The following is a 21,364-nucleotide window of genomic DNA, read 5'->3' on the forward strand; positions in this document are numbered from 1 at the left end:
TGGAAGTAATTTGCATTTTGATTGTGTTTTGCAATAGTACGCATAAATACGCGTGTTGCGTGTTTATTGTACTAGGACTGATAAAGATACGGTGTGGCTGCCCTTTGAGACGCCTACTTACTTATGGGAAGTCTGTGTGCAGGGAAGAAGACAACACCGAAACCTGCTTGTAACTACTGTCCCAGGAACTACTCATTTTAACAAGTAATTTCTTTACCATCCAATTATTAGTGATTGTAAATCACTCCTTGTCTGGGCACAGTATCAAGAGTTACCAGAACTGTTGCAATACAACTCTCAGACATTCCAAAAGCTTACGGTATTAAATTCTGCACTATAGCCAAATTAAGGGTATTTTCTCAAAATAGTAAGGTACGATGAAATAAATGTTACTCCACAACGTACCCATTTAAAAAGAACAACCTAACAGAAAAAAACCCCTTTCACAACACCATAGTAGTTTTACTTCCTGCTGTAGCTTTTATAGATCTCAGAGTAGTAGAGCAGCGCTCTCATGCAGCCTGTGAAGAGGAAGGTAACTACCAAAATCCATAAGTATGCTTTGTAAACTCGAGAGCAAAGTTTCAATAATTTCATTTTACCTTTCACCGAGGTAATCTCCAATTACCGTTTTATTTAATCCTTCTCCTTTATAAAGGAACTGTGCAATGTCTTCTGCAGTGTTCTGCAGGAGGTCATTTTCTATCAGAAACTGTATTCCCTAGGAAGAGCAATTCCAGAGGAAAAGGAATGTTATGGGTTTTTTCCACAAGCATTTATGTAAATACCACTCATAACATTTGGTATTAAAATACTGACACAGACATATACATAGCACATTAAGAATTACATTAGCCTACAGATAGATTTTTTTTTTAATGAAATGGTAAACAAATGTTTTTCAGTTAGATAGGCAATATTTAGTACTGGTTTAAAGATTAAAACGAGAACACGTTTTTAAGGCTGGAAGTACTAGGTGGCAGTTTGAATCCCTCAACAATAGAAATATCAAATATTAATTGAATAATGATTCCATGTTGCTCTTTGGAGTTAATGTGAGTTAGCCTCTTCAAAATATTGCATAAATGTCTCCAGAGACATAATCTGTAAAATCATATAATGAAGAGCTACGTAGGAATAACTTAATTACCACCGTGACACAAAATAAAACATCTGTTATAACCTACAAACTGCAACCCAATACATCAAGCCACTACTTGCAGTGGAAGTCCCGGCTGAAGATACTGAAACCAGTTTAAAAGAGTTTATGCTGACACTGGGATTATCGGTGACTGCTAGTTGTGCTGGAACTAAACTATTCACAAAGGACTTGAACTAGACTATTCACAAAGGACTCTTCACGAACCAGTCAAGCTTCTACCACGGAGCTTCTATCAAAGCCAGGAGGAGAGTCTTACCCTGTCCCTCAGTGGGTACTTGACCAAGCCCCTGGACTCCTATGCCTCCATACATTACTGGCCCTATAACTGGCACACTCTAGGGATGGCCAGAGAACTTTCTGCAAAGCAGTAAAGAAAGAAGACTAAGAGTTATATGAAGATTATGTAAAGGATGGAAGGGATGTTATTCCAACGCTCAGCAGGTCATGAAGATATAGCGCTCTTTTTTTCCCCCCACCACACACCCAAAAAAAGACGAAAGGAAGTAGGAGTGGCAGCTGTAAGTAACCTTCATGTTTTGGATTCCAAATATGTACAGAAGAGCTTAATAAATTATTCCAAATCTTTCCTACTAGAATAATTCATAATTTCAGAAATATTAGAAGTTTTTCAATTTCTGCAAGTGGAATATATTTCTTTTTTATTTCATTACAACTTGGAAAGTTTCCATTATTTTTTGATATAGCATAGGAGGCCCTGCAGTAACATTCAAAAAAGTAATTATCCTTCTGTTTGGTTGATTCTGTTCTTTTTATAATGAAATGATTACCTGCCTGACAAAAAAAAGTCAATTTTCTGACCTAATTTAACAAAGAAAATGAACTGTGATATTATAAGGCTCAGAGATTTTTTTAAAAAGTCCGGAATGCAATTCTCTCAAAACAATTTTATCATCATCTGAAAACAATTTCAATGACAGGCTGGTATTCTGACTCTGACAACTTAATATAAGTCACTTCAGAACAGACATGATTGTGTGGCAAAGAATATATCTGTTTTATCTTGAAGCAGAAATAGCTGAGCTTTTCTCAAAAATGATCCCTTCAAATCTTATTTGATAACTATTTGCACAAAAAATTCATTTGACTATGAAACATAATGTTTTTTCCCATACCAAGTTATTCAAAAAGCTGTCTCAGCTCTGTCAAACAGCAGAGAACCTTCCTTCTAACAAACATCAGAAACGGCAGTTGCAGATTCCCTTGTTCAACACCTGGACCAGATTATTTGTGCTTAGTGTAAACAGACTGACCAGAATCATTTTTTAAAAGTTGTACAAGTTACTGAAAAAGATAATGGAGATGACTAGAATTCCTGCGCACGGAAGCAGATACTTTAACATACTACAAAAATCAATCTAATTTTCCTTTTTCTGGATATTTTTATCCTTCTTTTTAAATTATTTTTAAGATGTTGAAGAACCAGAAGTCAAATAGACAGGAAAAGGAATTTGTCTGGAGACAACAACTCCAGCGTCTGGAATAAATGGTAAAATAGGTCAGCCAAATCCCCATCAACTCCTACACTATCTTTTGTCTCGATGCAAATTTTCTTTCTGTAGACTGACAGGAGACGGAAGACAGCTGTACTAGTTTGACCTCCCCACACAAAATTCACAGCTACAGAAATATTCAATATTCACTACAAATATTGCATAGACTTTTTTTAAAGTCAGTGCAATGAAATCTGCTTTGAATTTCATAGCTTTTACAATAACTTAACTACAAATTTTGCAGTTGTTTAAACCCTGCCTTTGTCATAGAGAATTCCTTTTCTGGACCCAGCACAGGCAGTACTGACTTCCAGTGCTGCAAATCTCAAGCACAGCTTTAAGTCCTCCGCACAGGGATTCTTGAAGTGTTTTACAAACTTTACCAATACAGCCCTTCCCACGGCAGCTAACTCAATCCAAACAGCAACATATGTGATATTACATCACGTAATGGCATTAAGCACAGCTATCTGGAATGAGGACTTCCTGTGTGGGGCAGGGAGAATTGCTCTACATACACACTAGAACATGTAAAGGTTTTCAAATAAAGAAAATTACCTCACTGTGTTCCTGCTAATATGAAAACATTACATCTCTGTTATTTGGTTTTAAAGAAGAAAACTTGGGGGATTCAGTGCACGTATTATTACCCCGGTTCTTTCACATTCCTAACTCCAGAGACCATCTTCCCTCCCACTTATGAAAGAAAAACATCCTTTTCACAGTGACCCCAAGTTAATTCTCTCAACATTAGAAGGACGTATATTTTAGCTGCCCGTAATTTAAAGTAGCAGCTGCAAACAAGATGATCTAGCTTTAAAGCAGCCAGCTACTGCAGGCCACCACTGATTCATAGACATTATTAAGAAATTACTACTGTAAGTCTGTTTACCACATTTAAATTATGTTACAGTAGCAATGCGGCTACAGCATCTATTTATAGAAACAATTTCACCCAACAAGAACAGTAACAAAAAATAGTTAACATTGGAATGAAAGCATCTGATATCATCCTGTGACTTTGCCACAAACTTCTGGGATGCGAAAGAGCTGGAGGACAACAGCAAGCTATGAGAATATTTGGGGGTATTCTGCCTTCAACAGAAATGAAGTTAGACAGTCACCAAAATGGAAAATAAAAATAAAAGACATCGTCAGTAGCTTAAAAAGTGTTCTACAGCTCAAAGTGCTTGAGTGCTTCTGGTAAATTGAAAACAGCCTGAAGAACAGCAGCCATCACTGTACTTGGAACATTGCAGAAAACATTGCAGACAAGCCACCAAAATGTAACTGAATTCAGTACAATTGGAAAGAAAACATGTCAAGGACAAACACAGAAAAAACAAATGCTAAACAATTTCCAAAAGACCTTAAAGAAGACTCTTCACAAATTCAAAATGGAATCTCAATTAGAAACAACAGAAGGCAGTAAAGCAAAGCAAGGAAGATGTAAAATGAAAAGTGAGGCTAAAGGTCAAATATGTCAAAGTGGCTCTTTTAAATATAATCAGGGGAGGTCTGTAAGAGAATCTGCAGGTCCCTGAATTTTCCAGAAAATTAACAATTATTTAAGAAAAGTAGAGGCACTCCAGAGAAATTAACTATACTGCTTGACTAAATGCACGGTAGACTTCTTATGGCCTCACTAATAACCAAAACTTCAGAATATTTTTAGAATTATATTGGACATATCAACATAGAACACCTCTATCAGGTACAAATAATCTTTCTGCACGTCAGCTCAGTCAATACCTGGCATATTTGACTGTTGATAAAAAACCTCCATTATCAAAAAAGGTTTAAGTGAAAAAAGCACACGTGACTGGCAAATGATTAGATGACTGCTTCTAATTTAACCCTCTGCTCAGTGTGTTACAGGATACACAAATAAAGCCTGTGAACTTATCTTATCAGAAACGTTTTATTAAGAAAATACGACTGTATTTGTCATAGATCATATTACAAGCAGGAACTTGATTCCTGACAAGTGGGGAAAAAATTCTCTACCTTCTTAGGGTCCATGTTGAATTTCTTCCTTCCCATGGCTATTTGCTTATTTCTTTGTGTAGTTTTGCTACACATGGAGAAAAAGAAAGAACAAGCAGTTATCAGTTGCTCTTTTAAAAAAACAACAACTTCTGGATGAGCTTCTTTTAATTTGTGTTTTGGCTACTTTGTATTTTCTATTACAAAAACAAGATATTAACTTTTTATAGGGGGGGAAATTATGTTACTATTTTCGATTCCTGCAAGCGACTGCAGCTTCAGAGAACTGTATCATTATCAATAGGACAGTCTAAAATACTACATTCTATCCAACACATTCTCTATGCAAAAGAATGACACACCCAAACAGGATGAAGCAAGGCTTTAAAGACTTTATAACAGACTGAATAAAGGTGATCCTATGTTTGTTTACCATGATAAAACTATTTTTATTTTCTATTCCTGGAAGGCCTGTTCCAAGGTCTTATTGAATCATGTCCATATGTTAGCATTACTTACCTTTCTTCTACACTAGTCAGATTATCAATTTCTGTCATAACCTCAGCAATTTCAAATTTTAATCTCTGCCAAAAGAAGGAAGGACAATATGTAAATCTACATTGAAACACTTTTTGAAATTATCTGCCATATATTATTATGATCAATTGGGTTTTATTTTCTAATATTTGATAGTCACCTAAAGAAAAGTGATGAACCTTATGGCTTTCTTAGATATTTAGCTTAAAGATTTTACCACAACTGAATGACTGTTAAACACATGGACCTGAACTCCCAGTGCACGCTCATGTCAGAGCATCAAGACCAAATTGCGATTACCAATTTCAGTATAAGATTTCTTTATCCAGATTTCTCACTCACTCCTATCCTGTATGCAAATCTGCTGTTTAATAAGTTCTTAATTACACAAATCAAATGTGCACACGTGCACATATTGCATTACATAAATACTGAAGTTACCATTTTTGAAAGCACACAAATGATGCATAAATCCTGTTCACTATTAGCAATATTTTAACTTAAGCTATTTATATGCTTTTAAAACCTAGACTGTAACTTAATCCACTGAAGCAGTCTTCTAAGAATCTTTCAAGATAAATCAATTACCTCAATATCATCAATCAGTTCTTTTTTCCTGCGACGAATATTTAAAAGCTCTTCTCTTTCTTCCAGGGAAAGGTCATCAGGCACTGGAATAGACCAAAATATACAGTCTTTTAGCATTCGCAAACATACCTCATCACAGAAAACTAAATAAACCTGATTAAGAAAAGTAAGTTTACATGAAACATCAGGGCTTTTAGTTTTGGGGGTTTTTTTGTAGCTAGGATCATTTTCAGAAAATAAAACACAACCAAAACCCAAACCTAATTTATTGAATTCTACTTTATAAAATCATAAGTAAGGTAATTAAATGAATGACTATGGATAGAATCTGTCTTTCAAAAGAAACCTAGACAATCAAAGGAAACTTGTTACTATATAATATTGGGTAAGATTCAGCTCTACGGCTTAACTGCCAAATTCAAGTCTGATACCATTCCAATTATTTCAGTAACAGAACAAAATTCTGCATGTGAATGAATTATGATTCAAAAAACATAACTATCTTTCAGGGAAAAAAGTCAAAGAATGGCCAAACCTAGATACAAGACGTATCCTGGTGCTGATTTCAGATGACATCATAATTTTAGCAGTACCCCTTCATTTGGCTGCTTTGCAGAGCAGAGATGCAGATAAGTACAATACTATCAATATCCTTAACAGCAAATACTTTCCATCAGTAGGATATACAAATAAATACACAGGCAGAATCAGTTATTTAACACGGTGTATCATAAACTTATGCTTTGCATAACATAACTTAAGTGAGTCTGAAGTGTTTAAGTCAATTTTAGGTCTCTCCTTGGCGATGCTAAACCAAATATGTTACCCCATTGACGCAAATTGCTTGCTACGCAAGATGCAAAGGTGTTTCTGTGAACAGCTACGGCTGTCACCCACTCTGGCAGCAGCCTTTACCCTCTGCCGGACAACCAGCAAACGTGAGAAGTTATTTGCAGAAAACCTCTGTTTTTCTTGAACAATTAGATTTTCCCTAGCAAGAAACTTCTTTGGACAGAGATTTCTCTCGCTCGCTTGTAGAGCACTAGACATCAACCACAAATATTCACCTCCTTTGCAATGATCCTATAATAACAGTTTTAATGCTACACGCTTTCTTGGAAATAGCTTCTTAATTATAGAACAGCTTTTCCTTCTAGCTCAGTAAAATAATTATTAAGATATTTAAATGGTTCCATCCCAACAGCAACACACAACAAACGCAGTCATTTGGGATGGTCAAAGCTGTTTCTTTATGTCATATATGCATGTAACAGACTGTAGCAACAAGATCACAAGCAAAGGTTCAGCTTGACCGGAAATTTTTAAAGACACATTTGAAACATAGCCTCTGTTCAAATCTTAATAATGAAATATATTGATCATTTTCAACATCCAGTGGTTAAGCTCCTTTCTTTTTAGGATCCAAATCATAACATAAAATCCAAATGGCAACAGATCTTGTTAGACATGAAGTAATTATGGCAAATGAACTCATTTAACTACTCCAGATACAGACATGACTAAATTAGTTCCAGTTTAGGAAATGACAGTCTTCTGTTGAACGAATACCAGACTTCAGTATGTTTACCTGCTTTTTCCCTTCACCTCACCAGAAAACCACCCCCTCCTAAAAATTCCTTACATGCAAATACCGTAAGATTCTTTTCACAGCAAACCTTATAAATACACGTATACTGTAAGATCTTAAACCATCAAAACCCAAGAGATTTTATGACCATACACACACTACGTACATACACATACCACAAATACTCCAATCAGTTAACTGAGGACTGACAAAAAAAAAAAAAAAAAGACGACCATTACCCAATGCTGATTATTAAAGAGGCAAACTGTGTATAAACAATCACTCTCTTAGCTAGGAAGTACGCTCAAGTATGCTTAAAGCGTTTTTGCAGTATTACATCGGTAGATGAAATTAGATTCAAATTTTGCAGTACTAGTATTAGTAAGAGTCCTTAATTTTTTAACTTTTTGCCACAGCAGATGTTTTGGTAGCTCTCACCTTCACTGACAACTGGAAATACTAATCAGAACCCAAACAGAAAATAATCTTTAAGCATTAAATATTTAGAACTCATAGATGGTGCTTGATTTTTGTTCAAGCTGTGTTTAAAAAAAAAAAAAAAATCTATGGATTAGCTGCTATCACAAGCTATTCCCAAAGCAGAATGTCAGTGAGTGGTACTGCAGTTTCTTCTCCCTTACATCATTGCACAGTGAAAGCTCCTTGGGACAGGTTTGGAATATCTAGAACAACTGAAATTGCTATTTGGAGTCAACACACATTATGACAGTTTTCTGTGCTCAAGCAACCCACCAAAGAAAAGAAATCAAACACCTCAATCCTCCTACAGCACCCAAAGACTGTCTGCTGTGTTTTCTCCTTTCCTCTGATCACAGCCACAGCAGAGAGACAACCCTCACAGGATAATTAATGATGCTGTTAGACAAAAAGGAAAGAAACTAAATGGAGTCAGACTGCCTTTTGCATTAGGAAATAACATCAAGTATCTATCTGCCAGATGCAAGACAAGAAAAGTATGCTGGAAAAGAAGATTCTGCACTTGGAGAGCACTTAGAAGACAGCACTTAGAGAAAACTGCACATTAATGCAACATCTTTAAATAACGGTATTAATATCAGAGCCAAAGGATTCCAGTATCTTTTGATAAGAATAAAAGAACCAGGATATGACTGAGTGGGGGTTACAGTACTGCTCAGCTTCCAGAAACTATTGGCATAGTCAATATTTTACTCCCACTCAACAGTACCAGCACAGAGAAGGGATGATTGACTTGTCAGGATGACTCCTAAGTGCACTGTCCTATCGTCACCATAAATTGGCAAGATATTGAAGATGTTTGCCTTATTCTCACCCTTCTATCGGTTATATATCATCACTGCCTCCCTTCTCCAGTGCTGCTGTTCATGCTGATGAGAAAACTTATCAATGGAAAAATGAACTCACAAAAAAAAAAAAAAAAAAAGGTTCTTAAGAGACTATATGTGGCATTACAGCCTGCAACATCAGAGGCTGAAGGTGTCTGCTCCAGGAGGCTATGCGACTTTTGTCTATTGTCCCTGATTCCGATTCTCTGTCTTAAAATAAAATTTAACAATACTTCTGTATTTCAATGAAGGCTTTTGAAATATTAACATTGGAGGATGTGCCTACCTTAACTGACAGGAAAGAAAGAGTGGAAGATACAGAATCACAGAATGGTTTGGGTTGGAAGGGACCTCAAAGATCATCTAGTTCCAACCCCCTGCCATACATATCAAACTGCAGCTAAAACCAACCAAACAAAAAAACCACTAACACAAAAAGGCACCCACCATTAGTTAAACCTTTTCCTTACAAGTAAGGAAAAGGAAGGATCTACTCTGCGTTTTTCACATCAAATATTCTTCGCTTTTCAATGATCCATAATGATTCAAAACCACCTAGAAAACATTAAGACCCCCTACATCCTACTTCTAAATGGATAAAACGTTTCCTCAGTGGCAGACTCAAATGGCAATCAGTCCATCTAACTTGAGCACGAGGTGCCTTATGCAACCTCCGATCCAGGGACCACAGAGAGAGCCTGAAAATAATTTTCTTTGGAAAGCAAACCTGTAGAGCTGTGGTGCCCAGGTGTACTTAGACATTGGAAAAAACACTTTGAATATTTCCAGTTTGAAAAGAAAAATATTCATTTTATTTACACAAAAAATTTGAAAACCACAGTTGAGATGTTTGGCATCAAGGCTGATGTTAGACTCATGGCAAGCAAACGGGAGATCAAAGCTGGCCGACGAATAACAATGGTGCATTAAAACATCTTTACAGTCCTAAGCAAATATTGCAGATACATGACAAGTGATGATCTGCCCTGGCAGGACTCCTTCCACAAGCTACCTTTTTGACTTCAGCAGCTAGAACACTTCTGCTTTTTCTAACCTTGTGTTCACAAAAGCCTCCACACAGAAGAGTTCATAGAATGCGTGTTATGTATTTGTTCTGTATGACAAATTTTCTAGCTGTCCTCAGTCATTTCCAAGTTTTTTTGTCTCTCACCAATCTAAACACAAAGGAGACAGGATGGGAGGAGTTAGCGTGAACATTTAAATACTAAGAACAAAAGCTTCTCAGTATAGTGAACAAACTGCAGCTGCAGCATGCTTTCATGCTATCTTCTAATCTTTAAATAAAGACAACGTTTTAATGTAAGGCATTTGTGTGAAAACCTTTTCGCTTACAGGGAGAGCATTTCCTTTTGCTAAAACTTCAGAGTTTCAGCTACTTCTAAATAGGAAGTCATATACCTACTGATACTTTACTTAAGAGGAACAAAGTTGTTGAAAGTATAAATTATCTTCTTGGCCAAGTAGTAAGAGAGATTAAAACACATCACCATATATGTCGCTACTCCTACTACCAACAGAAAAGAAAAAAGAAAAAAATATATATTCTGATTTGGCCTATCTCTGTTCAATTACTGTAACAATGTAAATGTACTTAAATGAATTTCCTGTAAACAAACACTTACTGGAACACACACTTTTAATACAGGTTTGTTTACTCTAAATGTGTTAGAAAAAAAAGCAAAGAAACAAAACCCAAACTGTAGCTTGCCACAGTAATCAGCGTATTGTCCTGCAGTTGTAATGTCACTTTGTTGAGTAATTTTCCACTACTGACAACCCAAGTACAGTATCCAAACAGGAGCATTAGCCCAGAACTCTGACATTTATGAAGGCATAAGAAGCATTTTTGAGCAAGCAGGTACCAAAAAAAGAAAGGTCTTCTCCAAATTGAGAAAGAACTGCAACGGATCAACTTGCAAAGAAAGTCCCACAGGTTAATGAAAATAGGAAGCAAATCCCATAATAGGAGACAGAAGTCTAGTACTTTCCAAGTCCATATCCCCGATACCTTCACCTTTTTCAGATGCAAAAATTAAATCCTTTCCAGCCCTCCAGTGGTATTACATGAACCAAAACTCATGTGTTTAAATTACATTTTTTTTACTTATTAGCCTTTCTATCAGCAGTCACTGGCCAAGGTGTAAAGCAATCTCACTCCATCTCTTCAGAGCTCAGTCTCTCAGGAGGACACAGTAAAATAATCCATAGCCAGCAGAAAGCAAACATCTAGTAATATCTAACAATAGATAAAACACTAATTTTGTAACTCCACTTATGAAGCAACACAACTCCCTGACTCTCATTGCTCAACTAACTTTTTGGTTTCACAAAGATAAATATTTTCCTTCTTCCATGTCAGCCCCAAATTGGTGGTCTTAAGTATTTCCATTCCAAGCAAAGAACAATTAGATGAAATTTAATTTCGCTGCAACTGAAACATCTTGCAAGTGTAAAGATATTTATACAATGCATGGCTTAAAATTAAACAAACCTATCCTCACCCAGACACAGAACGGGTAGACATGTTTCTTCTGGCCTTTAAAATAATACACATTCATCTCTGAGAACAAATCTGATTGTCTCAGGACATTTGCCTCAACGGATATTCTCAGGCTATTCTCTCTTCCTTTCCCCCTACATGCTCCCTTTTTTTAAACTTAATTATAGGAACATTTTCCAGCTTTCAGACAAGATGTATAAACAAAGCTGTGACCACTTGCGGCTATTAAAAATTCCATAGAAGTTTTTGTAGGAGGACATCCTCCTGAATAGATTTATTTCACAGTGCAAAACCAAACTGTATCTGCATTAAATTCAATCAGTACAACGAGCTGGATTAGGTTGCTTCCTTCTTTTAACTACCTTACCGCATTAATCTTTGCTATTTAGTCACTGCTGAATATGTTCTAGCGTAGGAGCGATCACACTTCGCATTAAGAGGGAAAATAACCCTGTACACAATACCCTTTCACATACAAAAATTACCAGCCAGTGGTATCAGGAATTTAGGACTGAGTCCACGGCTTGCAGAGCCATTCTGCGAGTTTTCAGACACGAGGGACAGTGTGGCCAGAAAGCACAGTAATGGTGAAACCCAGAAGAGAATCTCAAACTCACATCCATTGTTCTCGTTGTTTAGCTGCTGGAAATCCCACCATTACAAGATGTTCCTGAAAACATTTTTCACTCTAGGATAAGGAGATACTTTACAGGGAAGTTATAGTTAAGATATTGTCCTTTTGGGCTTCTAATAATGGCGGGGGGGGGGGGGAAGAGGAAGCCTAACAATATAAATCCTATTACCACATGAAAATATGTTTTCAGGAATTTAGAGGAACAGTTTCCCTCTGACATGAACCACTAAATCTTTAAGTTTTGGGGGGTTTTTTACTTCCACTGCAAGGTAGGTTTAATTACATGGTGATTCACATTCATCATCTTTTTCTTTTGAAAGAACAAACAAAAGTATAAAAAATTGGAAATATGAAATACATTTCTATTCTATACAGAAAAGAAACAGCATGGTAACTGCACAACCAAGTCTGAAATCATTTCTTGTAAAAAATAAACAGTATTTATTATAATCCATAAGAATTACTTCAAATAAGGCAAGATTATGTTTTTGACCTGGTCAGAAATAGCCATGTATAATTTAATTAGTGTTAACATCCCTAGTCAAGCAGAAAGTAGGCAGTTCCAAAATTGTGCAAAATCAGGGTCCAGGTAACACTGATTTGGGGTGGGAGGAGGAATCCAGTCCATGCATTTCACCTGCCTCCAAAAAAACCATTTGGTTTCAGCTCTCACACACAGAAGAGTGCTGCCTCGCCACAGTACCTGCAAATATGCTTCTGTCTACGAAGTATAAACAACAGTAAATGCATTTCTTGAACCTGACGGAACAGGAGTTTACAGTAAACTATAGTGCATGTATCTGTACAAACTGTGTGTGTAGATAACGTGAGCAACAACAGCCGTGAAGTGGAAGAAAAGAGTACAAAGGCTTTCCATAGCTCTCACATGAGCTGCCTAACCCTTGCTGCTAGCTATTACTTGCCCTTCTTAATGGCACTGAAACACAAATAGATACTTGATCTTCACCTTGTTATATAGATATGCCCATAGGAAGAACTGGAGACACCTACCTTGGTTCCTAATTACGCCATTGACACAGAAATTTGCCATTTGAAAGCAGTGTTTGTTTAAGTTAACGAGTTTTTCTTTTTTACTGTCCATGCTCTACTATTTTTATGAACAGGCAGTACTGAAGGCCACAATTACATTTTATTTACCTCCTTTACATGGTATATTCAATAACGTATATTATTTCATCACTTGGATGTATTTCCATTAGGAAGCCAAGTGTTTTGCAACAACCAAGTAAAAGAACCACCTTCAAGCAAATAAAGGAGCATCGCTTGGGGAGAAACAAGAAAAATCACACAGGGACCAGCTCTGAGCGTCACAGGTCGCGAGTTGGTACCGGCTCCCGTATGTTCCTTCACTGCTTTGCCACTTGCTGCTCCTGGATATACGATCCTGCCCGGATCCCGTTTTTTCTGGGTTGTTTTTTGCCACTTTAGTAGGCCAAACGGTTTCACCGAGGGACCACAGAACTGGCCCAAGCCAGCGTAACAGGCGGAGCAGAAACCCCTGGCAGCAGGGAGGTACAGGGGGCAGCAACCCCCTTACCGTCAGCCAGCCCTAAAACCAGCTTAGCTCAGCCCCCAAACCTCACCCTTACAGGCTTTATTCTCTAAATCCTGAAAGTAGTTCAACCTGATATTAAAAATAGATAAGTGTGGATTTCCTTTTAGGAGCATTTTTCTTTTGAAGTCTCTACTCTTGCTTCAAGATCAGAAGATGCTTCTAGGCCAACTTTTCTTTTTAAAATATGTAAATACAAATTACTGAATATGAAAAGAAAGCTGCATTTAACTTAACATTCTAAGTCTCTTACCCAAATACATTAATACTCACATTAATAATATAAAGCGTTAAAATATGCATGGCCATGCATATTTAAGAAGTGCAGAAAAATTTTATGCAAGCTAATGTGGAAATGATAAAGGGAGATGCTGGCCACACCACAGTGGTATGTGTTTTGGAGGGGGTTATGAACAGATGAGCACAGATACAGCAAATACTATCTAAGGTAACATGTGCCTTCATTAGCATCAGTTACCAATTATTGTTCAAGAAATCTGGTGAATCACCATTCTGATTACAGCTTAATAGTGATACGCTGTCACTTATACTATCATCTTAACGTTATAGCTCTCTTTCAACAAGGAAAACAGTAACATCGCAGTAATGTAGGACAAATGTAATACTTCACAGTGCCAAGCACGACAAGCAAAAATGCACAGTCTTGCATTGTCTTGCTGGTTTAGGGACAGTGGTGCATTTATACTGCGTTAAAATTTTCTTACTTGGCTTTCAGCTTTTTCACAAAATCATTGCATCTGATTTCTTTTCCCTACAGCAAATAATGGGGAGGGGTGATCAGACTCAGCTTTGTGCAGTAACATCACCAGTGTATATACAGATATTACCCTTCCAAAAATAAAAGGCCTCAAGCCTTTTCTTCACACTACATCAGATCAACAAAACACTGTCAAACAGAATCAAATTTTCTGCCCCCCCCATGTATGCTGCAAGGCAGAGTCTCACAGATAAATAATTTTGGGAGAACTCAGTATTAATTTTCTCCCTATGGAGCACTCATGCATGCAAAACTGGTGAAACAAATAGGTAGGTTACTTGATGCTACAGCTAAAAATCAAATAAATTTTCTCTGATGTTTGCATTTGAAAGCCTTTCCTCATAGTATATTACCGTAACCATAAACACAAAATTTATTCTTTATAGAGTAAAAGCCTGCAAATTCTGAATTTTTTTTTTTTTCATTTTCATAGCAAGATCCAGGTGACAAGAAATTTTAGCATCCCAGACTGAGAGAATGATCCAGCAATAATGCCAGGAGAGACCACAGGTAACAGCTGATGGCAAATAATATATCCACTTGCAATGCAGAACCAACAGCCCCTTTTTAAGTGGGAGTCTTGGGAAGGAAATCAAGGTTCCCCCTCAGCATTATCTAGGGGGTGAAAGGAACAGATCACCATGCCAAGTATGCACAGCATAGCTAAGTGACACATTAAAGATATCATGTACTTAATTGAAACCCTTCATTCATTCCAGTGCAAAGAAAGGGTAGCAAAAGAGCAGTGATTTTGCTTGCCTGCAGCAGGAAGAGAAAATTCTGAAATTAAAAAGTGCAGATGGAACAGCTTTCCAAGAGTAAGATCTTTTAAGCCGTAGAATAGAAGCAGCACGTACCTTTTAACTTGAGGCATTTACAATTTTGCCCACTAGAAGTGTAATGTATTACTACACAGAATTACACAAAGAATGGGATGGAAAGGGACTGGATGGTCCCATGACTAATTTCTACAACGGTGCTGTTCGTTTCTGATTGAGCCAAGCATACAGGCAATGCTGACAGTTTAAACAACTGCAAGATGACAAAACTTCAGGTAAGCAAGCTTTAATGGATTTCCACCAAGTCTTCAGCAGACTGATATTGTTATATAATATGAAGACACCCAGTTCAAATCCAGATCAGAAAATTGGCAAAGAATATCCACCTTTGCAAGTTATACTATATTCCCTTTTCATGTAAAATGGAAAATGGTTAGCACTGGACTACCTCCAGTCCATCAACCATCACCAAAGGCACTCTACTCTAAGGGAACAAAAGTGATCCTGTATGTACTCTTCAGCTGACCAGCATGGGAGAGTGATCGGCTGATGGAAAGCAGGTCGAACAAGTGGAAGCCCATACAGATGGGGAAGCTGGATTGCTTGAACTACTGCTGCCACTGACCAGGATTTGGCTCCGTGTTCACTGCAGAGGGTCGGGATGATTCCTAGCAACTCTGCAGAGTGAGAGACAAAATTTAAACTACTGACAGGAGGGCAAATTCCCCTCTGTCGACTCCTTTTCCTTGTCAACCAGGACACAACTCTCTCTCTCCCAACAATCCCAAGGAGTATGTGTGGATGAAAAGGAAAGCAGGGATACTCCATCTCATGCTGGCACATAACTCCCAGTAGTGCCTGTGAACAACTGGACTAACCACAGATGTCATACTGCCAATCTAGACGGCTTTCAGCTCCAGGATCCAAGCATCTTGGACCAAGGATGGGACAACTCTTTTTGAAAGCAGAGATCATTTCATCATCTCTTGGGTGAGGAAGAGGCAAACAAGAACACACTGATCCCTTCAGCTTTTGAAATGTTATGAGAAGGAAAAAACAAAATTATAGCAATGTGTTTCAGCTTTGCCCTTAGAAAACAGCTGTGTTTCCCACAGCACCCCCAGTTACTGGGGAAATGGTTGGCGGCGTGTACCTACATTTTTTCCTAGGATAGACCCTGGAAAAAAGACTCAAAAAGCAAACACACCAGAGTAGTAGCAGACATTCCTGTCAGATCCATTTCAAGTAGCAGCATGGAAAATTGAGAGGAATGTCGCTGAGCAGCTGCAGGGGGGTCCCAGAGCCCAGCCCCTGCGGCTGGCCGCCAGCAATACCTTCAAATCCAGCCCAAGATTCAGGCAAAGCTCATCAGACCTATCGTGTTCCCAGCAAAACACGTGGGGCTCAGACAGTCTTTCTGTCACAAATTTCCAGTAACATTTACTCTTGGCAATAAGGGAGCTGCTCACTGTACTTCAGTCATTAGTGGAGAGCATTAGCCCATTACTTAGGATTGGTGGCTGTTTCTAAGCACACAAATCCAATTTTCAGAAAAAGCAAGGCAAAGTTCATCTTTCCCCTTCCCTCACCACTGCCTGACGCAGTTCTGGAGTTAGATTTCAGAAGCAATATTTATTGCAGAAGCTTCCTATTCATTTTCCAAGATCAGTTGCACACTGAAAGATGTGGAGCAACTGCTGGATTTGAAAGCAATCTTCGTTCCATGAAGAACGTGTCCAAAAGGCAGCCACAGTGTGCCGTATAGGACTGCTCACCTACCAAATAACTGCTCAGGTAGCATTTACTTTCCCCCAGAACAAGACGAATTCCAGGATACACAACATTGTACACAATGTGATGCCCAACACTGTGAAAGCCTTCAAAGTCCCCGCAGTCTCCGTCAAAGAAGTAACCCTGATCCCTGCCATGGAAACCGTTGAGCTGCAGTACTTGGAGAGAAATGCACTGTAGGTAATAGAGTATTTTGCTTCTTGGCCATCTCAGGCTTGAATTGCTCCAGCTTCTTGCTATTACATCAACAGGCCCATTGGCCACGTGCCCTGGAGCCTGAGAGGGCACTAAGGGAGGTCACATTTATTCAAAGATTTGTTAGTGAAGGAGTAGTAAGGCTTAGTTTAAGATTGTAAAGTATTTTCAGATTCCTTAGGAAAGGGTATATTTAGCTTTTGTGAAGTGTTGGTTGCCATCGCACCATGAAACAATTAGCTTGACAGGTCACTAATCCAGATATAAAAGAGCTTTTTATCTAGTCCACTGATAAGAAGTTTGCTGGATGGATCCACTTACTGGAAGGTCAAACCCCTGGTCTCCCATTCTTTGCTTGGCAAAAGACCATCGGCAGTTCACAGCAAATCTGGCTCACCGTACTTCCAAAATAGAGCACATTCAACATACGCTTGAATCCTTCTAAGTGCAGACACAAGTTCTATGTTACAAAAAGAAAGATTTTTCATACTCCAAGCAGACCTTCTGGCATTCTGATCAAAAACTCATTTGAATAAATACATTCTTCCTATTTAAACTTTCCCTAACAGTTTCAGCCAGATCTGCTAAAATATTACATTGCCCTTTCTAAGCTGTTTTTTCTGCCTGATGCTGGCAAAATCACTGCATTCCTTCCAGAGATCAGTGAAAAATAATCTGAACATACAATCTTTTGTACTTTATTTTCAAATAATATTTTTTCTCAGCTAAAAACAAGAAAAAACCCATATCCCTACAACTTCAAAGATCTAAGCAATTTAGTTTTATTACTCTCGCTGTCTCTGACTTAAACCATACAAAATTGAGCATTATCCCTGAAATGAAGGGAGATTTAAAAACTTTAAGCAACTAACTGGCATTCAACCCTCAACCTCTTTTTAAATCCACCAGCTCATGCTGCTCCTATTAATAAACATTCTTTCTCAGATTTCCACTTCATCCTGCCATGCTCAAATAGGAAACATTTTTGTGGACTGGGAAACAATTGAGTGGGACCAAATGCTTTAGTTCTACCACCCCTCAACATGACACAAAAGGTAACAATAAAAGATATCACTTCCTAAATGAGTAAAACCTATAGCAAATCATTATTTTTTCACTTGCAGATTACCAGGTTCATAGACAATGTGGTTATATGTAGCCTCTGCTAAGCACGTTCCCAAGGAGTTAGTCTCTTCTTCAGGGCAGCGCTCTACCTGGCATGAGTTTTCACTATACAAAGAAACTTTGTATAAGGCTGAAAAAAATCTGACTCATATTAACATACTTGCAACCATCCTAAATTTGCCTTAGGGCAACCAGAAATACCAGGTTGTAACTTCTGTTAGGCAGTCTGTAGCAACAGCGTCTACAACTCTGCCGAAACAGCCCGCACAAAAAGTTAGTGAGAAAACTTGTTAATGCAGTTTAGAGATTCTTCTCTATTTCACGAACATGGACAACACAGCAGTGACTACAAAACACCTGGAGAATATCATTCACAGATAAACACTTTATTTTTTTAAGTAGTTCTCAACCACTGAGAAAAATGGTTGGTGATAAAAGTGGTGGCACTATTAAGCAATGATTTTTGTCACCAACAATCATCTAATCCTGACAGCATACATCTAGACAGGCAGCAGTCTACAGTCCACTTCAAAATTATACAAAAACAAGTTCTAAAAGATTCTTCAATACAGCACCTGTCCTACCATCTCTTTAATGTCTTAATGAATTGGACCTTAAAACTTTGTTGGAGTACTTGAAGCTCGACCAAAACACCTGAGTGCCACACCCAGGTGAAGCTGCCAGTATCTCTAAACGGCCAGAAGCTAGTCCTGAAAGATTACATTTTGATCCTTTAAAGAAAAAAAAAAAGTCAACAAAAATCACCGTTACACAAGTTTTTAATCAGGCTGTTAGATTCCATTAGATCTGACTGCAAGTATTTTATCATGAAGGTTTCCAACTGCTAAAACCAATGGAAGCATCTAGTTTTTTCTTTTTCCTGAATTCTTCCACAGTTGTACCTTAAAAAAGGTCTTGTCATATGCCAAAGAACCTCAACACATAATTAATTACAAACTATCTATCAATGGAAGTCTAACTATCCTGCATTATCCTAGCTAAGAGCTTCTGAAAATAAAATCTTACCATAAATTTTCCATTTTAAATGCCAGATCGGTCACTAATGAAACTGAAAAATATTTTCTACTGATTTAATGATGATGCACATGTTTTCACTAAATACTGCAGCATGCAACTTTGTATGGCACGTATAATGTGCTCATGCTAAACAGATGACATAGTTTCCATAAGAATTAGTAGCAATGGAAAATGACAACTTATACAGACCCGCAGAATACAATCACGACATTGTTCATTAATGCCTGCCACCACTGTTAACTCTATTCCAGAAAGTCTCAAGAGGAAGCTAGATATAGTAGCAGAAGCTGATGAACTTCCAGCTGCAAGGGGGTGGAGGGAAAGGAAGCAGGCTGATTAATTGAATAGATTTATTGTATGCACATATGCTATGTTAAAACCCTGTATCTACTATAACATAATTTTTTTTGAGTCATTTGACTGTTCACAATTCAAATACAGGAAAATGCTATCAGGCTAACATGTGTTTGTTCAGCAGGAAACCCTTTCTTCAAAATGTAAAATGAGGTAGAGAAAAGCCAAAACTTTGCTAGAATCGTCATACTATTATTTCTCATATGTGAGAAGGAACTTTTGATGTTCTCCCCTCACGTTAGAAAAATCATCTCTTACGTCCATATGAGCTCCAGAGAAAAATACAATGCAGTAACAGTTGAAAAGCAACGTTCTCTCTCTCAGACACAAGACATTATTATACTACTTTCTTCAATTTAGCTGGCAGCGTTATTCTCAAGCCATGAATATTTTCTGAATTTTCCTTACATCATGAATACAGCCAAAGCACCTTGAAGCAAAACTGTAAGCAAAGTTTCTTATTCTAGCTGCTCTATTTTAACAGTCTTTGACATTGGTAGAGTCTACATACAACCGATTTTGCAAAATGCACTGTAAGTTGACCTGTACTTCAAGACGACAATTAAACTGAAAGAGATTCCTTTAGGCTCTTCACAATTCAAATGAAGATCATAACCCTTAAAAATTGGCAGAAAAGAACTTTGATTACCATTCTTGCAAGACAAGGATAAAATGAAGTAGTACTGCTTATTTAATCACTGCAATGTCAAAAAAAAAAAGAGGGAAAGCAAATTATTTGCCTTGCATTAATTTATAATACTATATTAATAAAGAAGATAAAAAGAAGGTAAAATAAAAGACTCTTTGGGAGAGGAAACAATCTGACCAAAGCCTGAACACAGGTACAAAATACACATCACCCAACGCAGTAATAGAGGAAAATAAGTGCCATCATTTGCTTAATTAAGAAGAAGAAGAAACATATGCCAATTTAAAAAAAAAATTGGTTGCAGGTTTACAAAACACATTGACAGTGAATTAATTCAGTCACCATTCAAACAGTATCAACTATTATGTCATAGACTGCGGCAGTCCTGCCACTGAAACAAAACTTCCTCATTCTTACAACTGGCATTGGTGACCACACTCAAGAACTCTAGAAATTATTACATTTTACATTGCTATATGGACATCATCAATATTTTTGCATTGTAATTGATTTGTATTGGAAGTGTTTTGCCTTCAAAGCACACTGTTTTGTCCACATTTCACATCCACTTTGAAGTCACAGATCAGCTCCTACTAGCTCAGGAAGGAAAATAAATTGTTGTGGCTGTTATGTTCTAGCACTGTGGGGCAAAATGCCAGGCTGTCCGGCAGCCAACAGACCAACCACAAATCTTTTTTTTTTTTTTCCTTTTCTTTCCCCAATAAAAGAATTAATATCAACAACCAATTAAGGCATATGGAAAGGAATGCATTAATACTGTCCAGGATTATGCTTGAGACAGTAGTTATGTTTTAAAATTCCTTTCACTGTAACTAGTAATGGGCATAACTTACAGTATTTCAAGCTAGCTCTTCCAGTCAATTAGGACTTGTAATTTGTATTCTATTGTTATTAAACTTATTAAATTAGACTGGCATAATTACAAACTGATTGAGTAACGACATTCAAAAAACTTGGAATAATAGTAAAAGAATTCTGAAATTCAGGTAGCTATTGGATGGACTTCATCGGCAAGTTAAGTTTGGAAGGAAGGTTTGGAAAGGAAGCAGATATCTAAAGGACAGTGCATTTCCACACTGGCATCACTGGTCTCGGGTAACTAAGAAACACGATGACTGGTACAACTATAAAGAAACTTGAGAAACATGACCTTTTTTTACATGGAAAAAAACCAAAACTGCTTTGAAAGAAAAAAGAATGCATTATTTT

At 37.4% G+C, this 21,364-nt stretch overlaps 1 protein-coding gene across 3 annotated transcripts in view; it reads right to left on the reverse strand.

The window, feature by feature from the left end:
* The window catches only part of CYTH3 (cytohesin 3), a 51,154-nt gene that overhangs the window by 18,627 nt on the left and 11,163 nt on the right, over positions 1-21,364 (reverse strand). For 2 of the 3 annotated variants that reach the window (XM_054842971.1, XM_054842972.1), the window contains exons 2-5: positions 5,785-5,867; positions 5,179-5,243; positions 4,681-4,747; positions 603-721 (exon numbers count right to left, since the gene is read on the reverse strand). In XM_054842971.1, the coding sequence (XP_054698946.1) occupies positions 603-721; positions 4,681-4,747; positions 5,179-5,243; positions 5,785-5,867 (334 nt within the window). Of the gene's footprint in view, positions 1-602; positions 722-4,680; positions 4,748-5,178; positions 5,244-5,784; positions 5,902-21,364 lie in introns of those variants that run through there. The other variant, XM_054842970.1, reaches the window with a different exon arrangement.

This window comes from Grus americana, chromosome 15, assembly GCF_028858705.1.
Source record: "Grus americana isolate bGruAme1 chromosome 15, bGruAme1.mat, whole genome shotgun sequence".
NCBI lineage: Eukaryota > Metazoa > Chordata > Aves > Gruiformes > Gruidae > Grus > Grus americana.